Source organism: Condylostylus longicornis, unplaced genomic scaffold, assembly GCF_029603195.1.
Source record: "Condylostylus longicornis isolate FDR11 unplaced genomic scaffold, ASM2960319v2 ptg000004l, whole genome shotgun sequence".
NCBI lineage: Eukaryota > Metazoa > Arthropoda > Insecta > Diptera > Dolichopodidae > Condylostylus > Condylostylus longicornis.
The window spans coordinates 1,437,422-1,462,402 of record NW_026577973.1 but is presented as its reverse complement, the minus strand read 5'-3'; the positions used below and the strand labels follow the sequence as shown (position 1 = coordinate 1,462,402).

General features: G+C 28.2%; 2 protein-coding genes and 1 non-coding gene across 5 annotated transcripts; 2 read left to right on the top strand and 1 right to left on the bottom strand.

The window, feature by feature from the left end:
• Positions 1–1,450: 1,450 nt before the first annotated feature.
• On the top strand, positions 1,451–1,532 carry Trnal-uag (transfer RNA leucine (anticodon UAG)). The gene has a single exon. It is a non-coding gene; the product is annotated as a tRNA-Leu (tRNA).
• A 1,304-nt stretch (positions 1,533–2,836) lies between these two features.
• LOC129611439 (endoribonuclease Dcr-1) lies at positions 2,837–12,609 on the bottom strand. 2 transcript variants are annotated; one of them, XM_055524601.1, is made up of 11 exons: positions 11,876–12,609; positions 11,652–11,818; positions 9,652–11,600; positions 9,242–9,538; positions 7,413–7,652; positions 5,836–7,348; positions 4,668–5,770; positions 4,394–4,613; positions 3,706–4,343; positions 3,394–3,635; positions 2,837–3,305 (listed from the first exon to the last, which is right to left on the bottom strand). In XM_055524601.1, exons 1-11 carry the CDS (start codon positions 12,517–12,519, stop codon positions 3,137–3,139), a joined length of 7,182 nt encoding a protein of 2,393 aa, XP_055380576.1. In that variant the 5' UTR covers positions 12,520–12,609; the 3' UTR covers positions 2,837–3,136. The 2 variants fall into 2 exon arrangements, with proteins under 2 accessions (XP_055380576.1, XP_055380587.1); XM_055524612.1 differs by lacking the exons at positions 2,837–3,305; positions 3,394–3,635 and having other exon boundaries at positions 4,172–4,338.
• A 2,068-nt stretch (positions 12,610–14,677) lies between these two features.
• Positions 14,678–18,341, top strand: LOC129609689 (augmin complex subunit dgt6). Of its 2 annotated transcripts, none has more exons than XM_055521801.1 (8): positions 14,678–14,839; positions 15,938–16,067; positions 16,119–16,450; positions 16,507–16,584; positions 16,639–17,321; positions 17,384–17,958; positions 18,011–18,141; positions 18,224–18,341. In XM_055521801.1, exons 2-7 carry the CDS (start codon positions 15,939–15,941, stop codon positions 18,101–18,103), a joined length of 1,890 nt encoding a protein of 629 aa, XP_055377776.1. In that variant the 5' UTR covers positions 14,678–14,839; position 15,938; the 3' UTR covers positions 18,104–18,141; positions 18,224–18,341. The 2 variants fall into 2 exon arrangements, with proteins under 2 accessions (XP_055377776.1, XP_055377767.1); XM_055521792.1 differs by having other exon boundaries at positions 15,934–16,067.
• Positions 18,342–24,981: the final 6,640 nt, after the last annotated feature.

The following is a 24,981-nucleotide window of genomic DNA, read 5'->3' as shown; positions in this document are numbered from 1 at the left end:
TTTGTTTACTTTATTTTAATTGAAAAGTTTTGAAAAAAAGAATTATTATTGATGAACCTTTTTTTTTAAAAACAACAGACTCAGACATAACAAAGAAAAACATGTACATATTTCGACAGCTGTAAGATTTTAAATGTTTTCAAAACACTAAATTTTACTTTACAAAACTTAAAAAAATGTTAAACATTGAGAGAATGAAACGTCATCATTTTCTCTCCTTTTTGTTCAAAAAGTATTATCCCAGAGGGTTTGCACGCAAAAACTTCATAAACCTTTTAAAAACTTTCTTATACTAGATAGACCTAAAATTTTAAAATCATAAAGTTGTCAAAAGCAAAACATATTTTTTTTTTGGTTTTGTGAGAAGGTGTTGTTTTTAAAAAATTTTTAAAAACTCATTAATTCATAAATGGTTTTTCGTAAATTTCATATTTTTTAATCCAAAATTAAAATTTTCTAAAAAATAAATTTAAAAATATTTTTTTATGTTTTACTTATTTTATAAAATTTTTGAAAGCTTTTTGAACTCTTAAGTTGGGTTTTTTTTTTTAGAAATAAGATTTTCTTGCGAGGAAGGATGTTACTGTTTTCTTTTTTTCTATTTTTGACATATTTTATCTGGTTTTTCGTGACATCTGTAAATATACAGCAGCAAATTTTTGGATTGAAATGTTTCGCACGCTGGCAGAAATACAGGTTTGGACGCTAAGAGAGAGTGACATTTCACAGCTGACGAACTAACGGTTTTCTTAAAGTTTTGTGTTATAGGAACATTAAAAAACTGATTTAAAAAAACCTAAATTCTTTTAATTTTTTACTAAAATGCTACATTATAAGTAGAAAAAATAACTTTTTTTTGTGTAGAATATTGATGTTATTTTTGCGTTTTGAATTTGGAAAAGTATACATTTGATATAAATATACATATGGATGTGCTGTGCTAACTACATATACTCGTTTTTATTATCTACATTCTTACATTTACATATATAAATGACATGAAAATGCGTCTATGAAATATAATGACGCCTTTTATGATTATATGATTAATGAAATAATATACAATATATAATTACAATAATATGAATATGTATATAATTGCAAATACATATATAATTACCCCACTTTCCATACCATCTTATAGCGGTAAGAAAACGCATTCTTTGTAGTGGTGTCCCCAAAAAACCTAATAACTAACTTACCTAAAATTAAAGCATCTGAGTAAAATTTGGAAAAACTAAAAGAAAATACGAAACAAAAAAGATAATCACATCAAATAATGAGTATCACATATTATGTACATAATTTTAATCAATATTGGTATGTACTTGTTTTTTATTACATGTAAATTTGATTTTTTAAAATTACAGCTAGTTTTTTAAAGCTTATAAATTTAAAAACTTAAAAGAAATAGAAACGTATATTGTATAATGAACAGAAAAATAGATGAGGCAGTGTGGCCGAGCGGTCTAAGGCGCTGGTTTTAGGCATCAGTCTCTTCGGGGGCGTGGGTTCGAATCCCACCACTGTCACGAGTTTTTTTTTTGTTAATATATTTCAATTTTTTTAATGTGTATTGAAATATATTAGGCATAACATTGCATTCATTTTAATTTTCCTTAAGTTATTGAATAGCAAATAGGTTTTTTTAGATAGGTAAAAACTGGTTTTTCAGGATATTATGTATTACAACTGACCTTAACATTAAAGTATGTAAGAATTTTATATATTTGTAATTATACATATTATTTTCATACCTGTGTTCTTTGTTTGTAACAATAAAGTATATAATGCATTACAATTTACGCGTCTTTAATGGTGCTTAAATAATATAGTAAGTGTAGATATGTATATATACTCGTACATATGAGTGGATGAGGTTTATTTTAATTATGAACTGGTTTTTGATTTATTTTTTATCAATTCCTTCAAATTACCGCTTTCTTAAAACCAATATATTTTAAAAAATAGTATTTAAAAAAGTTAGATATACCTACACACTACTTTATGAAAATAAATACCTAGCTAATTTTGAAAGTACATTTCCCAATTACTTAAGATAAATAATTTTTTGAAAATTAATTCAATTTGGTTTGTTTGTGTTACTAATCAAATCAAATACATATGTTTATTATTAGAATACTACTTAAAAGAAATAACAATCATGTATAATTTCACTTTTTAGGAGCCCACTAGTATAACACATAGTATAATATCTAGTGTTTTTTTTAATTATAAAAATTTTAATTTAATTTTAAAAATTATCAATGCTCATTATTTTCTTAAAGGTACCTACATAATATGTGCTCGTTAATGATATACACATGTAAGTATGTATGAAAATAGTCGTAAAACAAATACATATTTTCAATTGTAGTCTAATTGTATTAAATGTAAAGATAAATTTACCATACTTTGAATACATAATATGTACGTGCAATAATACATTAAAAGTAACTTAAGTTTTATCAGAATGTTATTTCAATTATTTTTGTTAAATCACTTTTTTTTGAAACGTTAGTTTTCCAAGGTACATTCACAAATATTTGTGAGAGTTTAAAAATAGTTTTTTATTGATAATAAGAAACAACTGATTTTATAGATAAGCATTTGTATATAAAGTTATAGAATGAATGTGGGTAGAGTACAACTGGACAAAATAAAGAAAATTATAGCTTAACAAAAAATTTTACATATTATGAAGGTCTGTCTTATATTTTGTGTTTCATATGAGATATATTTTAAAGCACAAATAAACTACAAATTATTTCATTTTAAACATTTTTTAAATTTTTAATTTTATTGTTCGAATTCAAAATTCTTTGGCTTACCAAAATAAAATGTTTGATTTATACAAAATAATTATATAAAAAGTAGCTAAGTTTAAAAAAATTAACTTTTACATACATACATAATTAAAAGATAAAATTAAAAATGGTTAATTTTATAATTTGCAACTTATAATTTATTGTTGCAAATTTTAAAATTAACCATTAAGTTAACTTTAATAGAAATTAAGCTAATGTTAATTTACATACAAATAAGTATGTAACAATCTATTTTACCCAGTTTTAAGCGTTTTGTAATATTTTAATTACTTTTGCTATCATACAAAAAATTTATATATGATTCATCATTAATGTTTTTTTGTTATAAGACCTTGTTTTTTCAATTGACGTAAAGCGCACTTTGCAGCTGTACATTTAGCAATCCGATAATTTCTGCCAATGCCTCGGAATGTTCCCTTACCGAAAACCTCAACTGTTACACGTACACGTCGGCCATCAGCTAATTTCTCTGGGCGTCTGTAATTAAAGTAAATCATATAACTCTTAAATAAGTGATATATAATCGGAAAACATTTGTTTTTAGAAAATTGTATGTAATAGTCACCCAAATTTAGCGGTTTCTGGTTCTAATTCTAACAATTCTCTGATTGGAGATTTTGGAACAGAATTACTGAATTGTTCGATTTCAGGTTTCATCATATTACTGTATACTTTCCACACCATATCTAATGACATATTGGAATCTAAAAATATTGCACCTGCCACAGATTCAAAGACATCACCTAAAGCTTTAGGCACTTCAACATCTTCTGCGTCGTCACATTCCTCTTCTGATAACAAATAATACTAGATATATAAGCAAAAAAGAAAAATTCGTTGAAGCTATTATTTTGATTTATTCCGTTATAGTTTTTACTTCTTCACTAATAACATGTCCATTTTCATGTTGAATCCTAACAAAACGATCAATAACTTCGTTTAATGCTGGGGAAAGATGCCGAAAATATTTGTGAAAACCGTGCCTAACTGCTAATGATGCAAAAATGGTATTATTTACTAACGCTGATCTTAAATCTGTCAGAGCGCCAGGGGAGTGCTGTCTCGGGTCTTCATAAAGATGACGTGTAATTAAATAGTCTAAAACAGCGTCACCCAAAAACTCTAATCGTTGATAACAGTCAGTTAATCTATTGGGTGAATAACTTGCGTGTGTCATAGCTTGCAATAAATAAGAGCGGTCTCTAAAATGATAACCAATTTCATCTTCAAAGTGGTTGAAACCATCCAACAGAAGCTCAAGTTGTTCAAAAGGATTAGGAGCAAATTTTAAAAGGGGTGATTTTGGGGCATTCCATTCTCCATAAATAGTAATTTCATTATTTTCATCAGGCAAAGTTGTACCTGGTTTACGCAGCTCACCGGGCTTATTATTTTTTTTTACAATAGGGAGAACTCTTATCCCAAGCCATGCCATGAAAAGCAGTGCCCCGCGTGGTCCACATTCTATTAAATAAGCTCCAATCAAAGCTTCAACACAATCGGCAATTGACTTATCTAAAATTTTTGCTAAATGTAATTAATTTAACAATTATTCTGTTAAATACCTGGAATGGAATGTTGTGTAACAAGGTTGTATGGAATGAAGCAGGTAAAATTCGTGTCATCAATGTTTTTATCAAGTGGAGATGCTATAATTTCTTCAACAGTATCATCATCTAATAAATCTAAAGCTTCAGCCTTTTTTCTCACTAACTCACAGATCTCTTCGCTGCTGAGTTGTTTAATATTTGGTAAATCAGCCAAGTTCCAATGACAAGGTGGGATCTATAATTATATGTTTTATAATAACCATAAAATATGACAAAAAAATTTACAAACCTTAGCTTCTATCAAAGCTTTCTCCAATTCTTTAGGAACATAATAACAAGGGGGTAACCAATTATCATGGGGTTCGAATTTTGTTGCAATCATACATTCACCTAACACTTTTCTTCTGCCTAATCTATATAAGTTCAAGTTTGAAACTTGTTTTGATCTCAAATGACTTAATTTTCCTTCATGAACATTTTCGTAAGTGCAATATAAATAGCTTGTAATAGCATATTTGAGAAAAGAATCCCCTATAGTTTCTAAGCGTTCTAAATTTATTCCATCATTTGCATTAGACATAGTCAAAGCTTGCAATATTACACTAGGACTAGGGCCTGGATGTCCATCTAGTTCAGGTTGATAATCAAAGCTAAATTCAATATTTAAATTGTCGTTTATAGGATCACATTGTTTTTGTTCATCCTTATTAAATATATTTGAATTTGGATTCCTTTCAAAATCGATTAATATATTTTTACATTTACCCTGGTTAGACTGAATGGCATTTAAATCATTAAAATTATCAAATAAATCTCCAATACCTAGAACCTCATATTTCTCCTTCTGTTCTCCTTGATTTTCCAACAAGTGAATTCGGTTAAGTTCTTCAATATCCTCAATTTTCAGTTGTACATTGCAATATTGGAAATCACCATACTTTTCTGACATATAACTTTGCAATTTTTTAAGAGAAATATAAGGAACCAATTTTTGAACATTTATCAAATCATTTTCTACATTACTAACTTTTAATACTTCTTTTTTTGGTAGTGAAAATTTTTCATCATGGCGTTTTAATACCCCTGACGAGCATATATCATTTTTGAAGTTTAATATAGAGTTTTGAAAATCTTCAAAAGTTTTTAAGTAATGTTCTGATTGATACAGAATCTGTTTTTGGCATAATTCAAGCTCAAAACCTATTTCCTGATTTTTTTGCAATTGATATTTTTTTTCGTTTTCACTTGTTTCTTGAATAATTGCCAATTGCTTCTGCCGTTTTAAAATTTGTTCTTCTGTTTCAATGGCTTCAGCAACATTATTAGATTTGAATTCTATGCGTAACCCAGCCTCATTACTCTCATCTTCATCTTCAATATCATTGTTACAACCTGGAAATTAAAAGAAAAATTCAAATACATCAGTTTTTTTATGAATTGCCATTGGTAAAAATTACCATTGGAATAACTTATTAAAGAACGCATGTCAAATTCGTCGTCCGACTGATAAGATACATCGGAATCTGAAAAATGTCTATCTCTTTGATTATTTTCGCCGAGAAACACCCAGCTCGTTGGAGAACCATAACGAATATTTGTGTTCTTGGTGGAACATAAATTAATATTTGATGGTAAGAGACCCCAATCATCTTCTAAATCAGCATCACTTTCAATGTTGTTGGCCATGTCATTGGACCATGTTCCGATTTCTACAAAATTATCAGCTTTCATTTTTTCATCAGCTTCTTCTAAAATATCGTTCACTGACTTTGTAACTTTTTCTTCTTTCTCTTTTGCACTTTCATTATGTGTAGGCTTTGCAGGTTCCTCAAAATTTTCTTTTAAAATATCATTTTCTTGTTCTTCCTGCTTTTTTATATCATCTTCTGTAATTAGCTTTCTACTTTTTTTCAATACTTCTGCTAAACTCCACCCAAAGTCCAACATAGGCCATTCGAAATTTTCGTCAAAAATTTCTTTTCTGCCTAACCCTAAATCTTTACATACTTTTTTCCGAATTTCATCAGCTAAAAGCAAACCATTGATTCGGTATAATATACAAGGCAAACAAACCGCAGCTCTCCATAGTGAAGCGGGAAAAGGATGAATTGTGCACAATTCCGGTACTAAAATTTGTTTCTGTTCCAAATTTTCTCTTTTTGCTCTTTTTGTCTCTTCAGAGCTTGTTGGTAAAGCGACTCCTTTTCGGTTAACGTATCTAGGCGTTAAAAAATTTAACCTGGCACTTGTATGGTCAACATCTAATAGAGGTTGTTTCGTGTTTTGTATATTTATGTTGTATTTGAGGAAATAGTATTCCTGAAATGTTTTATAATTTTGTCCTGGGAAGCAGCTTTCTGGTGATAAATGATAGCAAATTTCAGCAACATAAAAATATTGCGGTTGATCCTGGTTACGGTACCACGGCATCACGACGGCGTCTTTAAATCGATTTGCATCAAAGTCTCTGCCTTTGCGATCAGGCTCTGGAACAGGTGTCGGCATCTTATCACAATTTTTGCATATTACCTCCAAAAAATTCCAGTCAATAACGATACCTTGCGCGGAAGATTTGCATTTTATAGTTGGCACAATAAAAATACTATTTTCAGTTGCATCGGGATCAAATAACATTAAAAATTTTTGAAGCCTCAGAACATTTGTAAAAGTATAATTCAAAAAAACATTGATTTTTTTTACTTGCTCTTCTGATAAAACTATTTGTTCTTTGCAAAGCTTTAACGACACCTTTACTTCGCCCGAACGTGTAAATATTGGAAAAGAACTTACTTTTGGAATCTGTTTTAAAGTTAGAATGCCAAAACCCTGTTGTGCATCTTCTGGCGGATAAATTTTACGGCCACGAGTGTTCTGTTCTTCAGGAATTGGACATTGTAATGTAAGATCTATGAAATATAAATAAGCTGGTTCACCAGGTATTGGGCGACAATCCGAAAATTCGTTTGCTATCTAAAGTGGGAAATAATAACACGTATTTATTTAAAAATGTTTGTTTGATATATAACTCTGTTACCCTTTTGTAATAATATTGTCGCCGTTTAGTTGTACCTGGTCGTGGTTCAGAATTTTCTTGAACAATTTGCTCATCGTTCTCTTCAAGCTCAAAATTTTCCCAGTCAGGTTCTGAAGCATGAAAACCTTCCTTTCCAATTGGTTGAAGATTGTCATCCAACTCTCCATTTTTATGCAATTCTCTGCAAGTTAAAAGTGCAGCTAAGCGTCGTGCAAGTATATCACTTGGCATTGGAAGGCCCTAAAAATATTATTAAATCTAAATAAATACTGCAAGTTCGTGCACATCAAAAGTTTATTAATAAAAAGCAATAGTGAGTAATTGTTAATATTTATTTTTTCGAATGAAATAGATTTTTTAAATATTTGATTCAATTAATATCAATCATATTAATATAGTTATTTTATATTTTGTATTGTTATACTATGTAGTACATAACATTATTGTTACAAGATTATTTATATGGATTAAGTTGCTTCAATACAGACAAACTATATTTTTTAACTTCTGTTAAGGGATTTTCTTTTATTTCAGGACAAATACCAGAACCATTGTTGAAATTTGTTTTTAAATTGTTATCTGAAACTTCCTCCTTTTTACACGGCACAGACAAGTTGTAAAGAAATTCGTTTCTGATATTTTGGAAAGCGTCATTTTCCAAAGATGATGCTTTAACATTTAAGTTTTGCCAAATAGGAAGTTTAAAGGGAAATATCTGAATTTCCGATTCTGGAAATTTTAAGCTTCGTGCAAATTTTGTGTATTTTTCCTTATTGCACTTGTTATGCAACAATTTTGGTTGGTCATAGTGTAACAATTCTTTTTGTTTTACTTCTTCATCTGACGTATATTTTTTACTGTCGACATATCCCGAATTCTCACTTTGCATGTTCTTGCAGAAATATTCCATTTCTTTTTGCTTTTTAGCTTCTTCTATGCAGTAATGAATTTTAGCAGCCTTCAATTCTTTTCCGCGTTTTATCTTCTCTTTTTCTTTACAAAGATTTTCCTCTTTTTTTCTGACAGCTGGAAATTTATAATTTAAATTTCCTAAAATCGTGTCATCAGGATTCTTTTTTTCAACTCTATCTCTCAAGCGTCTATGCTCTACCATGAGCATAGCTTCTAATGCGTTTTTACGTAAATGGTTTCTTCTTTTTTCTAAGATATTTTTTTCTTTGTCAATTTGAGCTTTTAGTTCAAAATCGGCATAATTTTTTGAAAAACTTGAACTTAGATTTGCACAGTTGTTTTGAACAGGACGTAGAAAATAATCTTCACCTTTTACAAAATGTTGTTGATACTTTTTCATGGAGATCGAATTAGTCCAATTGTGGGAAAAATGATGCTGATTGTTTCTACTATTATAAGGCAACAACTTCCTGCTAATATTGGGATCAACATTTTCCATCTTTGAAGTTTTTTGCCGTAATATCACATTCCAGTTGGTGGGATTTAACATTAACTGCTTTTTTTTGTAATTATCATTTAGGGAAGCAGAATTCTCTAGAAAGTTAGTAGACTGCATCATCAGTTATGCTTATGTAATTAAATTCGAATTTATTTTATCTGGATCAACGATTAAAATTAAATAGAGTATATGTAATAATTTTTGAAATATCAAAGCAGATTCCTATTTTATTATTAAATTCTTTTACCGTAAAATTGTTAAAATACTAAAATTTAAAATATTTTTTTTATGTATATAAAAAAAGGTTGCTTTGATGATTGGTTTTTTTTTAAATTGGGTTACGTTATATTATAATGTTTTAAATTTAGTGTTTATATTATAATGTATTTTGTAAATTACTAACTTATCAAAAACTTACCACGATATCAAATTTAAGAGGTGAATTTATTGGAAGTCGAATTGTATATTGAAAAAGTTCGTGGCTCTTACGAGTAGTTTTTGATTTACGCCATAACGGTGTTAATTTTGTAAATGTATCGCTTGGCAGTTTGGCGCAGTATTTATTGACTAATGCTATAGCAGAACTCATATCGACTGAAGCTCCTGTTAAGAGTTCCGATAACGGTTTATATGGTTCAACGCAAGAAGAAAATCTTTCTGCTTCGAAATGATGTTCCATTGAGGGCTCACTGTTGGCACATTTTTGCAACAAAATCTATTAAATTTTAACACTATTATTTATATACATACATACATATATAAATATGCTTTTTATAGAATTTATTAAATCTATACATTAAATATGGTAATTTCAAGTTTTTTTTTTACCTTTTCTATTTCTCGATATTCTGCCAAACGATCTATAACAAAGTTTATCGAATTTTCTATGTTAATTGTGTTAGTTTCCGTTAAATGATTTGATGCGCTTTCTACATTTTCAACCAAACATTTATGAACTTTTTGTTCGTTAAATTGTTTTAATGTTCCAGATTCATCAAGCTTTGAACATGTATTCTCTTTCAAATTGAATTTTTGAAATTCGTCAGAATGATGTATTTTACTTTCACCATTTTTCAAATTTTGGTCTTCTTTATCTGCTTTCACATTATTTAAGTCTTCGATATCACTATTATCGTCTTTTGAAGAAGCTTCTAAGTGGTTATTTTGGATTTGATTTGAAATTTCATCAAACGCTTCATCCAAAGATATTATGTTAATTTGGTTGAGGTTGTCAAAACCATGTTTTTTATTTTTTTTTGATTTTTTCTCGTTTTTGTCAAATTTTGTGTATGAAATTCTGTTTGTTGTAGAAGAGCTTGAACTATATTCTAAATCCGAACTTTCCTCTTCTCCTACAATATCATTGTTGTTTTCTATGTAAACATTGTTTTCATTGGAATAATTATTTTGATTGGTTTGTTCCAAGATGTGGCCAGACTCTATTGTAATTACTTCAATTTTTTCAACTTCTTTTGTGCCATTTGATATTGGTTTTAAAGCTAAAGTTTTCTGATTATTTACCTCTATTCTGTGTTTTTTGTTTGTTTCCTGATGATCTGACGAAATGTTTTCCATTTCATTTTTTCTTTCTTTATTTCTGTTTTCATTTGCGCATATTAATTTATGGCAATAAGGTGATAGTGTTTCACGCTTAGGATCATATTCCCTTTCGCTGTTTTTTGCAGAGATTTGATTTGAATTGGGACACACTAGCATTATATGACATGCTTGACTAGCACGAGCACGTCCTTTGCACTGTACATAACTTCGATATGTCGTTGGTGGATCCCATCTTATCACTAAATTGCATTTTGGAAGATCGATTCCTTCTTCTAGAACGGATGTTCCTATTAACAAATTGCAGTCATGCATTCTAAATCTTTTTAAGACTTCTTCTTGTCGCCTATGTTCTAATTCAGCTTCCTTTGGCTCTGTAATGGGATCAGCAACCCTGTCGACTGTATACTGCACGCAAAGAAATCCTAAGTCAGAATCATGTTTCGACATTTCACATAGTAAATCAAATAAAACTTTAGCTGTATTTTTACTATTGCAAAACACAATTCCACACAAGGCATCAGGATCACTTGAGTTATCTCGATTTTTGTGTCGATAATAACTTGAATTGCTTTCTGTACCAATGCCATTTGCATTAATATTAGGATTAAACTTGCGCTTGTTTCTATTATTGGTATTTTTTCGACTTCTATCATTATACACGATTTTATGATTAGAAATATTAACGTTTTCTGATTTTGTTATATTTATTTCCTTAGAAGTAGAATATTGCAATTGTGCATCTTGTACTATATTTTCCAAATTTTCCATGACATTCCGTAATTCCCGACTTTCATTTCTTTCCAGCATTTGTGAAGTGCTTTCTAAAACATTTGTTAGCTTTTTGAAATCTAATTTATCTATATCGTTTATAATTTTTTCTAGTTCTTTATTTTCCGTTTTTTGAGTTTCGGGTTTAAAACATCTTAAAATTTCAAGTAAGCGTAATACTTTTGGACTCGAATATTTTTCAATGCGATCCTTTTCTTTAGGTAATTTATGGAAAACATAATCACAGTATGATCGAATCTCAACTAGTGTCGTTGAAACCAAACACAAAAGTAAAAAATGCCTTTCATACGGTGTTTTTACTTTTTGTTTTTCTATTTGTGATAAAAAATTAAGTGCAACGCGATCGGCACACCAAGGCCCCATTTCGTTAAGTACATCCAAGTATATGTTCAAAAACTTATTAGGTTCGTTTTTAGGATCTGGTATACCTATAAATAAAATGTTTTTTAAAATTTGTAGGAAAGATGTAATTGAATTACCTTGCAATTCCTCTAAAAACTCATCACTGTATATTTCAGATGGGTCGTAGCGGTGATCTTTTAAAAATTCTTGCTTAGTAAAAATGATTTCTTTTAAAATTGCAATAAGTTCATTTTGAGGAGGTTGAGCACATTCTAATATAATTTCTGTTGGTTTTGAGCAATATCTTCAACAAAATTTATTTAATCTTTAAATAAACCTAACATACTTTATAATTTTATACCTTAATACAGTAACTATATCACTTGCCGTCTCTGCTTCACAATGTAATTTTTTCTCAAAAATATCTAAAGTTCCTTTCAAATCAGTAGGAAGGCAGCCCGCACTATGTAATGGCCCTGCTAAGCATAAAATTTTAGGTTTAGAGTTTTCTGGGCATTTGGAATAAAATTTATCGAATATTTGAAAAAGGACGTTTTGATTTTCCAAATCGTGACAGTCTTCGGCTATTAATACATTTACATGGCAAAAATTTATTCTATTGCCTTCTAACTCATTTAAAAAAAATTTTGGACTTAAAATTAATACTTGATTTTCATCATAATCTGCTTTTTCCACTCCTTGAGAAGTTGGACTGTGAAGGTATACTTTTAAATCAGTTAAATGATGTATTAAATTATAAGTTGATTCACTGTTACGATTAGTTATGTAGATCGTCCACTTTTTTGCTTTCTTTTTTGAATAATTATTTCTCCTAATATCTGATGCACGTTCTTGAATCAATTTAAGTGCGATAAATTCTTTTGAAGATTTCTGTCCTATACAAACAATGATATTCTTTTCTAAAGCAGAAGCTAGTAATTCAACTTGAAAATCTCGAGGTGTGAATGATGTAGTATGAACATTATCTGTCCAATAATGAAACATTTTATTATTGAATAAATGAAATAATTATTTTCTTTAAAATAATTTTTAAAATGGTTTAAAACAAAAAAATTAAGAATTAGATTTTTATATTTTGGCAAAACAATAATAAAGCGAACGTCATTTTTGTTGCTAATTTCAATTTACAGGTATTCTTGACAGAAGATGCCACTTTATGCTACATCAAAATCTGTCAAAATTGTGTGATGGTGCTTTAGAGAGTGTTTATATGTATAATAAAATTTAATATTAAGTTACTGTTTCAACATACGCCAATATTTAAGTATAAATCTTCGATAAAGCCTGGTGACTGTTTACATATTAGACCGATGTATCTGACAAAGTTCAAATATTACTATAAAAATTATGACCAAAATAGAAATCAGAAAATCGCTTTTTCCCCTCTCTGGAAAGACAGTGTTGTAATTGTAACTAAGAAACTTTAAATTGACGAGCAACAAGTGCCATCATTTACATGAAAGGAAGAAAAGAGAAAGGGAAAAGAGTGGATAATGAAAGTTAAATAAAATAAGGAGATGAAAGGTAATAAAAATAAAAGGTCGAGTACAAATAAAAAAACTTAAAGGCCACAACCAAATACTAAAGAATTATAATTAACACAATGCATTTTTCTAGTGACGGGCTCATTTCTTTCCTAATCAGTAGAATTATAGTAAATATTATAAAATTAAACAGACCTAAAATTCCATTACCTTCAATAGAAAGTAGTTTTTATTGTTATTAATTTCCCCTGAACAGGTTCAATACGAGAAACATCCGCTACATAGGGCTCAAATAGATCCAAAAATCCAACCTATGATTAAGTACTATCCTGAAATCATAAAAATCGTTCACACTCCACAATACCACTCCGTTGAAGCAACAATTATGCCGGATAACAGAAAACTATCTCCTCCGCGAAAAACTCAATACTAGACACTTTATTAACGTTAAGTTGCAAGCTATTAGTTGGACACCACCATCCAAAACTTCCCAAATAACTTCAGTAACGCTTAGAGTTATCGGTAAAATTGTAAAGAACAAAACCGAAAACAGAGCCAAAAGCATCGTTAGTCGCGACTATAGAAAGAATAGAAGCCAAAAGAATACTCTAAGGATCACGTCAGACAGAGCCGAACGGAAAGAAACTTGACATAAAACTTACATGTTAAATAGTAATAAATCCACATAACGCTTCGCTTAACGGAAGTTGGTTATACGAAATTTCGGTTTTACGGAATTCAAAATTTAAACCAAAGTCTCTTTGTAAGTAAACAAAGATCAGAGAGATATGTAATTGCTTTTTTTCTTGTTTCAATTAAAATTTGTTCTTGATTCTTGTTGTCTAATGTTGTAATAATAATAAAATCCTACTATATTTTTTGCGAATTAACAGAAATATATGTACCTATAAAAGTTTCGGTAAAAAAGTATGTTTTTGTAACATAATGTAAGTAAAAAGATTCGATTTACGGACAACATTTCCGGAACATATTAGTTCCTTAAAGCGAGGGATGAGTGTACTAGCTTTTTCAGAATAATTTGTTGTATCAAACGTCTAACATATACGACATAAAAATTTATAGTAAAAAGTTTTGAAAGAAAAAAATTGAATTTTACTTTCCTAATTTTTCGGTATCAATGAAAATTTTTTTTCATTACAAACAAAAATTAGGTCCCTTCAGTAGGCATAATCAAATTATAATTCTTAATTATTGTTATCTTATTATAAAATTATAAGCCTTAACTCTTATTTATTTTTTATGCTAAAAATGATGATTTAACTTTTTGACAAGCTGTTAATTTTAAGATATTTTTAACAAAGACAGCCGGTTATTTTGTTTCTACTCGTATTTTTAAACTAGTTACGTTATTTTTTAGCTAGTCTCGAGATTTAGTAAATTGTTTAGTAAATAAATTATATTACATCCACTCTTTTCTTTCATTTGTCTTTTTATTTATAAATGATAATATAGAATACTACACAGCGACATTTTTTTACACAGATTGTAAACAAGTTGTGTAATTGACAAACCGCTTGAATTGCGTTTGACAACGGTTGAAATGACGTTTACAATTGACAATCGGGGTAATGAGTCGTTATCGTCGCTAACTCAACGAGTTATTTAATATGAAGTTACAGTTAATAGTTTCAAAAAAAGGCGAAAATTTACAACTTTTAGTTTAGAATAGTTCCAATTTTTTTTAAACGAAATTTTCATCACCAAATAAAGATTTACATTGAATCAATATAAAGATTACAGCAAAGTTTTAGCGGAAAGTTATTTATAAAGATAAAGTTTTAGCGGAAAATTATTTGCAGGTATGTGTTTATTTTATAAATATTTCGACTGACGTCGGTTAAGTTAGTTGTCAAATTTTAAGTTAAAAAATCAGTTGTTTGTGAGGTTGATTAAATTATCAAACAAAAATATGGATGATAATTTTCATGATGATAACACTATACATGAATTACATATAAGTGAAAAAGACACACAAATTAAAGGTTTGTTATATCATTTTTACATAATTTTATTGTAATGTTTTCTGTATTTTAGCTGCAAATAAGCCCGCTTCTTTTCTAAAAAAACGCAAGAGAATCGGTATTAAAAATCGTAAAAGTGGAAAAGCTGTGCGAAGCATTTTGAAAAACGAGCAAGGTAAGTCAATAATTGATTTGCAGCCAAAAATTCATTTTTGATATTTAAGATGCACCAACATGTAATGTTTCGCAAGAAGAAATTGGCAGAACCTTAAAATTTTTCGAAAACTACAAAAGTTCTAGAGATATTTACAAAGAAAAATGCGTGGCTTCAATTCATTTTGAAAAGAGAAACGCAAAAATTGACACAGGATATTTTGTAAATCTTTTGGAATTGGCTAGAAAGTGTTTAATTCAAAAAAATTGGTCGGGGTTAGCTAGAGTGCTGATATGCGCAAAACCTTTAACCCGAAGTGATTACAGCCTTTATTTTTCAGTTTTTTTAACAGTATATTTATTGAAATAATTTATTTATTCAAAAGAAACTTATTTCTAATATTTTTAGTATGCATCTATCTGTTTACTTTATAATCCTGATAAGGAATTAATGGATGTATTTTTGGAAGGTGTTCTAATGTGTAATTCCGAAGAGGAGAAACATAACATTTTAAGAAGTATCTTGTGTCTAAAAAACAACTAATTACAACACAATAAAATGCATTTGTATATATGTAATTAATAATTAATTACCTTTTTAGAAAAAAATGGCAGAATTTGATATTTTAATTTTCAAAAATAAATAAATAGCTAGTGGCTACCTAAAACTTGATATAAGAATTTTATTTTTCGAGCTGATAAAAGGAAAAACGAAATTACAACTTTTAATAATCACGTAAATTTTTATGAAATTTACTTTGTTTTATTTGCTTTTCCAGCAAGAATGGACAGAACAATAATCGATACGTACAGAGCAGAAGAAAAAGTGCTTAGTGAACAAGTTCATAAAAAATTGGAAACTCTTATGTTATTTCATCAACCAACATTTGAGTTCAAAAAATTATTTGCAGAGGTATTGTATGTTTGATAATTTTTCGTCGTTGTCTAATAATTTTGTTTTAAGGGTTTATTTTTAAAACCAAATCAAAAGGCATTTTTTCATGTAATGCATTTTTTGCTTACGCTTTTTGATTTAAATGAGTTTAAAAGACGATTTTATTGGCCAATAGCTGATAAGAAATCTGAAGGAATATTCAGGACATCAATTGTTGATTATATGACATATATAAATAAAAAATATAATTTACAATGGAAACACCAGTGGAATTATTTAGTGCAAATGCCTGGAGGAATCAAATTTCTAACATTTTTGATGGAGTTAACCGACTTTATTACACGAGAAATAGTAAAACAAAAGGAGAAATATCTCGCCGACAAAAACTACAAATTGGAAGAGTAAAAATTGTTTATATCTTAAATATAAAATTATATTACTATTCATTTCATTAAAGGCCTTTTGGAAAATCCCTTTTGACAAAATTAAAGTTGCGCCATCAGTGTTTCAAAATTAATTCCTTGCATTATGTAGAGTAAGCAACACTAAATTATATTTTTTAAATTCTCTTAATTAAAAATTATTTAAGGTCTTTAGATAACGCTACAAAAAAATGTAAGGACAATAGTGAAATTATTAAAAATACAATTGATGATATATTACAAAAGCGTGAAATGTACTTGGGAAATTTGTTAAGCGAAGAATTCGTTAAAAATTTTGGTGATTTTTCAAATGAAGTTCTGAAGACTAGGATATCCAGTCGATTAGAAAATATTGCTGCAACTGAGGATAATTTGAAAATAATTCGAAAAAATATAGAAATTTTCGATTCACAAAAAAATAAATTGAAATATGATGTAGAGAAATTAGTGATGTCTGCCAAATCATTTTTCCCACAAGAGGAAATAATTTCCAAAAATGAAATAAATTTTTTGGTTTTATCAAAAGTGTTTGTTAACATTTGTCCTTTCATTGATAACTTATTAAAAACTTTCGATGAAAATTCTTTAAGCGTTTTTAACTATGAAGAGACTGAATTAAAGAAACTTAACGGAGAAGTTTTGCAATTGGATACGGAAGTCAAGAAACTGTTGACAAATTTAAATTATGAATATGAAAATATAGCTAAAAATAAGGACTCTTTTGCTCTACATAAAAATAATGCACTTTTTAATTCTAATTTGGCCCCAAAACTGTTGTGCACCCCGCCAATTACCCACTTCAATAACAATCAAGTTCAATTTAGACATTGCTTGCCTTTGATGGAAAGTGGTATTGTTATGTCTAGTTCTAAGATGTATAAAAAAAAATCAATAGTTTTTAATTATTTTTAGTCTCACCTCCTACTATAGAAGAATTTACGTTTGCAAACAATCAAACAACAGTAATGTTTCCTCAATCCGCACGAAAATTAAAAAATGATACCAAGAACAACAGTAAAAATCAAAGTAATAAAATTCTTGATCCTTCCGTTTTTTTGAGGAGTTTGAAAAAAACTTCTAAAAAGAAGTCGAATTTACTAAATAAAACACAAGATGCAAGTCTAGCAGAAATAAAAAATCAGCAAGTTCCGGTATGTCTAATAGAAACTGAAATTGAAACGAATGCTAAATTGTGTTTTGCAATGAGTAAAACTGTTACAATGATCGAATCACCGATTTATGCTGAAAAACCTGAATTCAGCAAAAGAAAATTATTTTTAGATAGACCACATAAATTGAGTAAAGCTATCAAAGGATCACCCAATTTTTTATTAAATGGAAATCCATTAGATCTAAGTTTAACAAAAATGAGCACATCCCCTTCTGGGAGATTAGATCCCCTAATTAAATTTGATAAAAATAGTTTTACGAAAATAATGTCTGATTTAGAAGTTTTAGAACTGGATGATGATGCTATAATTGCTAAGGCAGGTATTTTTAATGAATATAATTAAATAATTTTACATTTTCGTTTTTTAGGGTGCTGACACATCTGGTACTTTCAATATAACGGATGTTAATGATTCTTTGTTCAACGTTAGTGATAGCATTTTAAAAGATCTTCCGGTGTAAAATATATTTAAATTGCGTCTTAATAAAAAACAACTGCGGTAAGAAAAATTTAGAAATTTTGAATTCTGTCAGAATTACTTTTTGTGTACTTTTAAATATTATATTGCTATTTTTTTGTAGGATAATTTTTTCTATTTAATTTCTTTTTTAAAACTAAAATGAAAATGCAGATAAATACATGTATCTTCATTTGTAAAACAACCTTTCACAAATTGAATTTTTTAAATTTAACATGTTCTTATATATAATTTAAATTTATATAAGGATATAGATAATACATTGATATATAATTTAAATAATATTGTTTTGGTTTTTAATAAAATATAATAATATTATAAATATTCAAGAAAATAAATGAGTCTTCTTCAATTGTTGAAAAAAATTTTAGGACTAGCTATTCTTAGATTTTCGATAAACATTTTCATTAATATAATTATGTATATGCATCCGTGAGATCTCATTTGGCAACTTATTCTAAGTTTAGATGTAGAATCCTTTTTACAAAGCTTCCAAATAAAATCTCGTTCATTGTTATGAACATTCATGTGTCCTTATAAAGTTGATGACCATGAAAAACGCCTTGAGTGTGTATTGCAAATATATTTTTTCTCTTCGTTGAGTGATGTAAGATATTTTTATTATTCCTTATGAAATTTTTATTACAAGTTTTACATTTGTGTTTGCGAACAATCCTATTTAACTCTATAACATGTAAACGTTCTCTGTGCAATCTCAGACACGAAGGAAGTTGAAGTGGATCCTTCACCACAAACTTCACAGATACCAATAATCTTTAATTTAGTTAAATATTGACTTATTATTTTGATACGGTAATCTTTTATTACTTCGTTTGTATTAATTCCTTCGCGATTTATTTTATCTCTGCGTTTAACAGAAGCTGCATTTAAATCAGACTTTTCATAGAAGTTGTATTACTGCAGACATTTTTATGACGAAATTGTGTTCCCATTATTGCTCTGTACCTTAAAATAACATTTACTTTTTCAAAGAAAATTTCAATCGCATTATGTATTTGAAAGCAACTTATCAATGTTTAAGTGGACATTTTAAAATTTTTCATAAAAAAGAATTATATTCCATCTCTTTAATGTTTTATTACAGAGATGAAATTTATTAGTATGTAAAATATTTTATTTTGTATTCAAAAATTCTTCGAAACTTCCCGAAATTTTGAGCAATCAATATTTGTTGAATAAATCTTGAAGTATTCAGTGAAGAGTTGTATTTGTTGGACAAATCTTAAAGTATTTTCTTAAGTGAAATTTATCAAAGCGTAATTAAAGCTCTTCTTATTTTATAAACATTTCCAAATTTCTGCGTTATTTGAGTTTTTCATGAGCATATAACTCGTCAACAAATAACTCGTTCCATACCAAAACTTTGATTAAAAATTTTTGTTTATAAGATTTATGATTATTTACGTTACTTGGCAAGATAGCGTTTTTTCTTTTTTATTTTGCTTAAGATCCTTATTCAAAATACAATAAAAATTGTTATATTTATTGAAAAATTCAATTGAAAAATTTGATAGCTATGTATTTTGTCGCTTTTAAATTTTGTTTATGTATATTTATATGAACTAAAAATCACTTTATTTTGACAGAATCAATATATTGGAAAGATCACAGCTGACAGAAATACAGATTTTTTGTAATGTCAAGTGAAAGATGATTCCAGACTGCTTTCCAATTCTCAATGTTAGGACTAATTTCGTTAAAATTTTTTTAGACTAAGTTATTTAATTTCATTGCCGTTGGTAATAAAGCTTCCGTGACTTCAATAATGCTTTAAAAAAGATTTAAGTACGGTATTAATACGGTTGTAGTACCGTCTCAGAGCTTTCAATACCTTTATATTGTAAAAAAAACTACTAAAGCTTTTGGTACATTTTGGAATACAATTTTTACCATATCAGTAAAACTTTGACGTTTGTTTGAAAATTTCAATTTAAAGTTCTGTGAAAATGTTCATTTTTATAAAACGTTACCACATCATTAAAAATATAACATTTTTATGCTGCATTTTAGGAAAAAAACTTGATAACTAGCACTTTATTGCTGAAAATATATGCTAGTTTATTTTATCGGTTATTTCTGGCAACATTTATATGACAAGGTATAAGAAAAGCGTGCTCGGTTTTTTCAATACCCGATTTACTCTTATTTTACGTCTCCATTACGTATAAAACGCATTTAGGAAAAGTGTAGAATGTCAAAAGCTTTTACAAAACTTTTTGGAATTTGATACTTTGTGAAATTTACGTCGTAAGCGCATTATTGAAGTCACGGCTTATTAAAAGTTTGAGAACGTAAATAGTGATTTGATACATAAATAATTTTATCACCATTCTGAACGCATATATACTTACTCAACAATACTTCATATGTACTTATGTATGTACATATATTATTAAAAAGATTACTGGCAAATTTTTTAAAAGTACAATGGCAACAATTAACGTTTTCTGAAAATTTTAAGCAAAGTATGTATATCTACCCAAGAAGTAGTTCAACTCTTCATTCACATCACACATTGATGGGAGGCCCTAACGAAGCCATTTGGCTCTCTTAGGGTCGTCGGAGCCAAACGACAGCCCTAATACATATAACACTAAAATATGGTGAGAGAAATGATGCTTCAATTTGGTGAGTATAGCGCTGTGCCGTTAGATAACAAGAGAATTCCCATTTCTCATGTTTATTCTTTTGATTAATTATGTTGAGTACAGGACTGTCATAAATTGAATTTCAAAAAATGGTACAGGAACCTTAAAATCATACCTAACTCTTGGTACCACATACCAAAAAATGTTTTTTTTTATTAATTTTGAGTACTCTGCAGCAATTAAATAATTCTCTTATTAGAATATTTAAACAAAACATACTTATTCAACCAATAAATAAATTAATATTTTATTTATAAAAATATTATATAAAAAAATTTTGATGCTTTCCCACATTTTCAAATGAAAGTTTGACTAATTCAATTCGCTAAAATATTGTTTTGCAACTAATTTTCATTTTCAAAACTATCAACTCTTACCAATTTGCTATGGAAAAAAATTTTTGTTTACATTAACATGTTAAGAGTTTAAGAAAAGATAACAAGAGATATGGGCATTACCATGTTCTTTTCTTTATATTATGATTGTACTCGTATGTATAACATACTGTGCATATTATGGAATTTCAAAGCAGGGATGGCAAACCTTTATCGGACTGCGTGCCAAAAATAATTATTTTAAAAAAATGAAAATACTCGCGTGCCTTAAAATAAACAAAATATATTTGTCATTTACACAAATATGTCGATTTATTTATAACTGACATAATCATATTTATACATACATTATACATAGAGAATTAATGAGTTTTTTTTTGTTGAATTGCTGCCGCTAAGTCATCAACATCAGGATGATAATTAGTTTTTTTTAAAGGAATACAGGCTTCAAAGGCTTCACTTAAAAAATTTTTGGAAACAATTTTTAGCAAATATAATTTTTATATTTTAAGCAAATATAATATCGAAAATATAAAAAATTTTTGCACCAAAGTATTTATTAGCGCGTGCCAGGGAAAGTAGAGACGATTGCCACCTTGGGCACGCGTGCCGCATGTTCGCTATCCCTCTAGGTTAAAAAAAACACTGAGTTGAGTTTTATCAATAATTGAGTTAATTTTTAAATTAAAAATTTGAATATGTATGTAAAAAATAGATTTAGGACTGTTATTAGTAGTCAGTTAAAAATCATTTACTTAAAATATGTACTTAAGTATAAGAATCCAGTGTCTTGTCTTGGGTAGCCATTCGTATCTAACAATACCCTTAAAAGTTAAAGTGTTTAAGTGTGTAAGTTTTCAGATAGGGAAATGAGGAAAACCAAGAACTGTAGTTACATATGTATGTATACTTACATACATAAACTTGTTTGAAAACTCTATGCTTGTCACGTTTCAAAAGAACCGAAAAAGTAAATTTTATTGGATATGTACATACATACATACATTCTTGAAAAAAACATGATACGTAACAGGAAAAAATTATTTTCAATTCAAAATTACATTATACAAATATGTATAATTTCACGCTCACTCACTTACATCTCATTCGCCGAGTAAAAAAGCAAGATAAAAACACGCTTAGGTCCATACTTTATATTAGAAACATGAAACATGCTATTCTAAATACGTTTTTGCAGTGGCTACGTTAAATGTCAGCTTATTATATATTAATACATACATACATACACAGCTGAATACATACCCATATAACTTAATTTAAATATAAACCAAATTATTTTTTTATACCGTGCACCTGCGTGAGCGATATATTTACTTTGAAATGGAGTTGTCTCCGCTATGGACATGTATATAAATATATTTTCGTTCAATGTAAAATTCTGCGCAGTTTCTATAGAATGGTTTGACAGATTCGAGTATTTGGCAAAGCTAATTCTAGAAATTGCATAAAAAATTTTCAATTCAGATTCTTTCTTGTTTTGAACTTTAGTTGATCTACAAACAATATACCTACAATATGAGGTGTATATGTATATAGGTTTAAGAAATATAAGCTTTTAATGAATATATAAAATTTTTATTTTAACATCCTTTTTATTATTTTAGACTAGAGTAATTTTTGCCAGAAATGGTAAAGTAAAGTTGCTGATGTCGCGTCTCAAAGTACCTTCAAATCGACTGTGAGACTGATGGTTCAGAGATCTGAAAGCTATAATCAAAAAGTTTTCTATTGATTTTTTTAATATATGTGTATGGAATACCTATGTATTATATATGTTGTGAAAAAAAGAATTTTTGAATATACCATGTGTTCGTGTTTATGTGTATGTCAATATACATGTACATGTGCACAATTTTGCATATAATATTATGTATGACTCAATATTATAGGGATATATAAAATCATACATATTATAATTTTGTTTCCTGTTTGTATCTTATGCCTTATTTATAACATAAAATTGCAACTTAGCATACACATGTACATACATTTACACAATGTATACATATAATGAGTTTTTCTTGAAGTTGACCTTGAAAGGATACAAAGAAGCTTTTTTGTGTTTTTAAACACGTTAAATAGTTTTGACCTTGAAATATATTATACATACAGCTGCTATATTTCAGTATTTGCTTTACTTTATTTATGTACAAAAAAAAGTTCTCTCGTCTTAAAACAGATATTAAATGAGAGAATCTTGCAGCTATGTACATTATTATGCTGTACCATTTATAATATGAGGCCTTAACATGGGGAATAAACAGATATGAAAGTGAAAGAAAATATTGGTGTAATTTTCTATTAGATTTTCTTATATTTGCGCATGTTCCTAATAATGAGTAAAGAATAGGGGCTATAGTTATACATAAAAATAACTCCTCTTTATGTGACGTCATTTCTTAAACGATATTCATTTCGATATTCAGGATTTTCGAAAATTTTTGAAGAAAATGTAATGAATAATCTGCTTAAAATGTATAAGTATGGAAGTTAGTAGTTTCTTTGAAAACGCACACCTATTGAAAATTGTTATTTATACAAAATTGTATACATTAGTATTGCTACGGTTAATATAGAAAAGTAGTTTAATATGTAGCAAACTTTAAATACCTTTTATGCATGCACGAAATTTATATTTTTGTATCTGAACTTTAGAAGTATAAAGAATATTTTCAAAATACGAGTGTATGCTATCAAATAGGAGCTTGAAATTGAGTTACAAGCAAAACTATAATATTATGTTATATATGTTGTATATGTACCCACGCCTGGTTTATGAACGCTGTTTTCAAAATTACAGTAATGTTGTATTAATACACATTTCAACATTTAGAATTTAAAAATGTATTGGGTTAAGTTACTATTAATACACGCTTCATCTCATAAGTTCTAAATGTTAAATATGAATTTTTACAGTATATTAAGTGGATTATTGAAATCAATTGAGTCATGTGCGTCTTGTCAGCCCATTGTAGATTGAGTAATTATGTACTTGCTGAGGAGATTCCAGCCGTTAAACACCACAAGTTTTTCCAATTCATTAGGGGGGGTTGCCTTGAAGAAATATTATACGGCATACCAATATATAGGATGATTCAGTAAAAAGCACAATATTATATATGTATAATCGTTTACGTATTCAAAATGGATAAATATTTATTTGAAACTAGGTGTACAATCTCAGCGGATTCCGAGATACAGGGATTTTAACGAATTTTCAGGAATTTTTAGTTTCCTAAAACTTTTTTTTATTTTCTTTTCTTTTTATACTGCTCTTCCGAAAAGGATAGAAAGTTATAAATAGTTTTTGAAATGTGCTTCATATCTCTTATTCCTGTAGTACAAAATTGGGTTGTAACACTATGGGTTTATAATACCCTTCGAACATCCGATTGTGCGAGTTTAATAATATATTTTTGGTTTACAAAGATGTTGCAATTTATTTTTTTATAATTTCTACTTATGTATGTATATTTGCATTCAATATTTTATGGTGTAATTTTTTCTTTAACAAAATTATAAGGGGGTTGGCTAAAACTAACAGGTTTTAAAAATTGAAACAATGCAATAATATAATACACGCACAGAATTACGTGGTTTATTTTGACTTGGAAAAAGAAATAAACGTAAACATACGTACATCTCTTTTGAAAAGTATATAAAATTATACCCTTCGGGTTAATAATTTTCAATTTATATTTTAAAGAACGAGGGCAAAATATTCCATCTTTTCTAGTAAATAAATTTCAATGAATTGTGATGAATTTGCGAAAGTTCAAATATCTATTTACTATGTAAATTCAAAATTATTATTAATTTCACTTCTTCAGTAATAA

Excerpts from the sequence above, each read along its gene's own strand:
- LOC129611439 (XM_055524601.1), bottom strand. The coding sequence starts at position 12,519 with ATGTTTCATTATTGGACAGATAATGTTCATACTACATCATTCACACCT. Across the intron at positions 11,819-11,875 it reads GATATAGTTACTGTATTAAG|ATATTGCTCAAAACCAACAG; the intron begins GTATAAAATTAT and ends ATTTTGTTGAAG. Across the intron at positions 7,653-9,241 it reads CTCTTAAATTTGATATCGTG|GGCCTTCCAATGCCAAGTGA; the intron begins GTAAGTTTTTGA and ends TAATATTTTTAG.
- LOC129609689 (XM_055521801.1), top strand. The coding sequence starts at position 15,939 with ATGGACAGAACAATAATCGATACGTACAGAGCAGAAGAAAAAGTGCTT. Across the intron at positions 16,451-16,506 it reads AAAAACTACAAATTGGAAGA|GCCTTTTGGAAAATCCCTTT; the intron begins GTAAAAATTGTT and ends ATTTCATTAAAG. Across the intron at positions 17,322-17,383 it reads CTTGCCTTTGATGGAAAGTG|TCTCACCTCCTACTATAGAA; the intron begins GTATTGTTATGT and ends AATTATTTTTAG.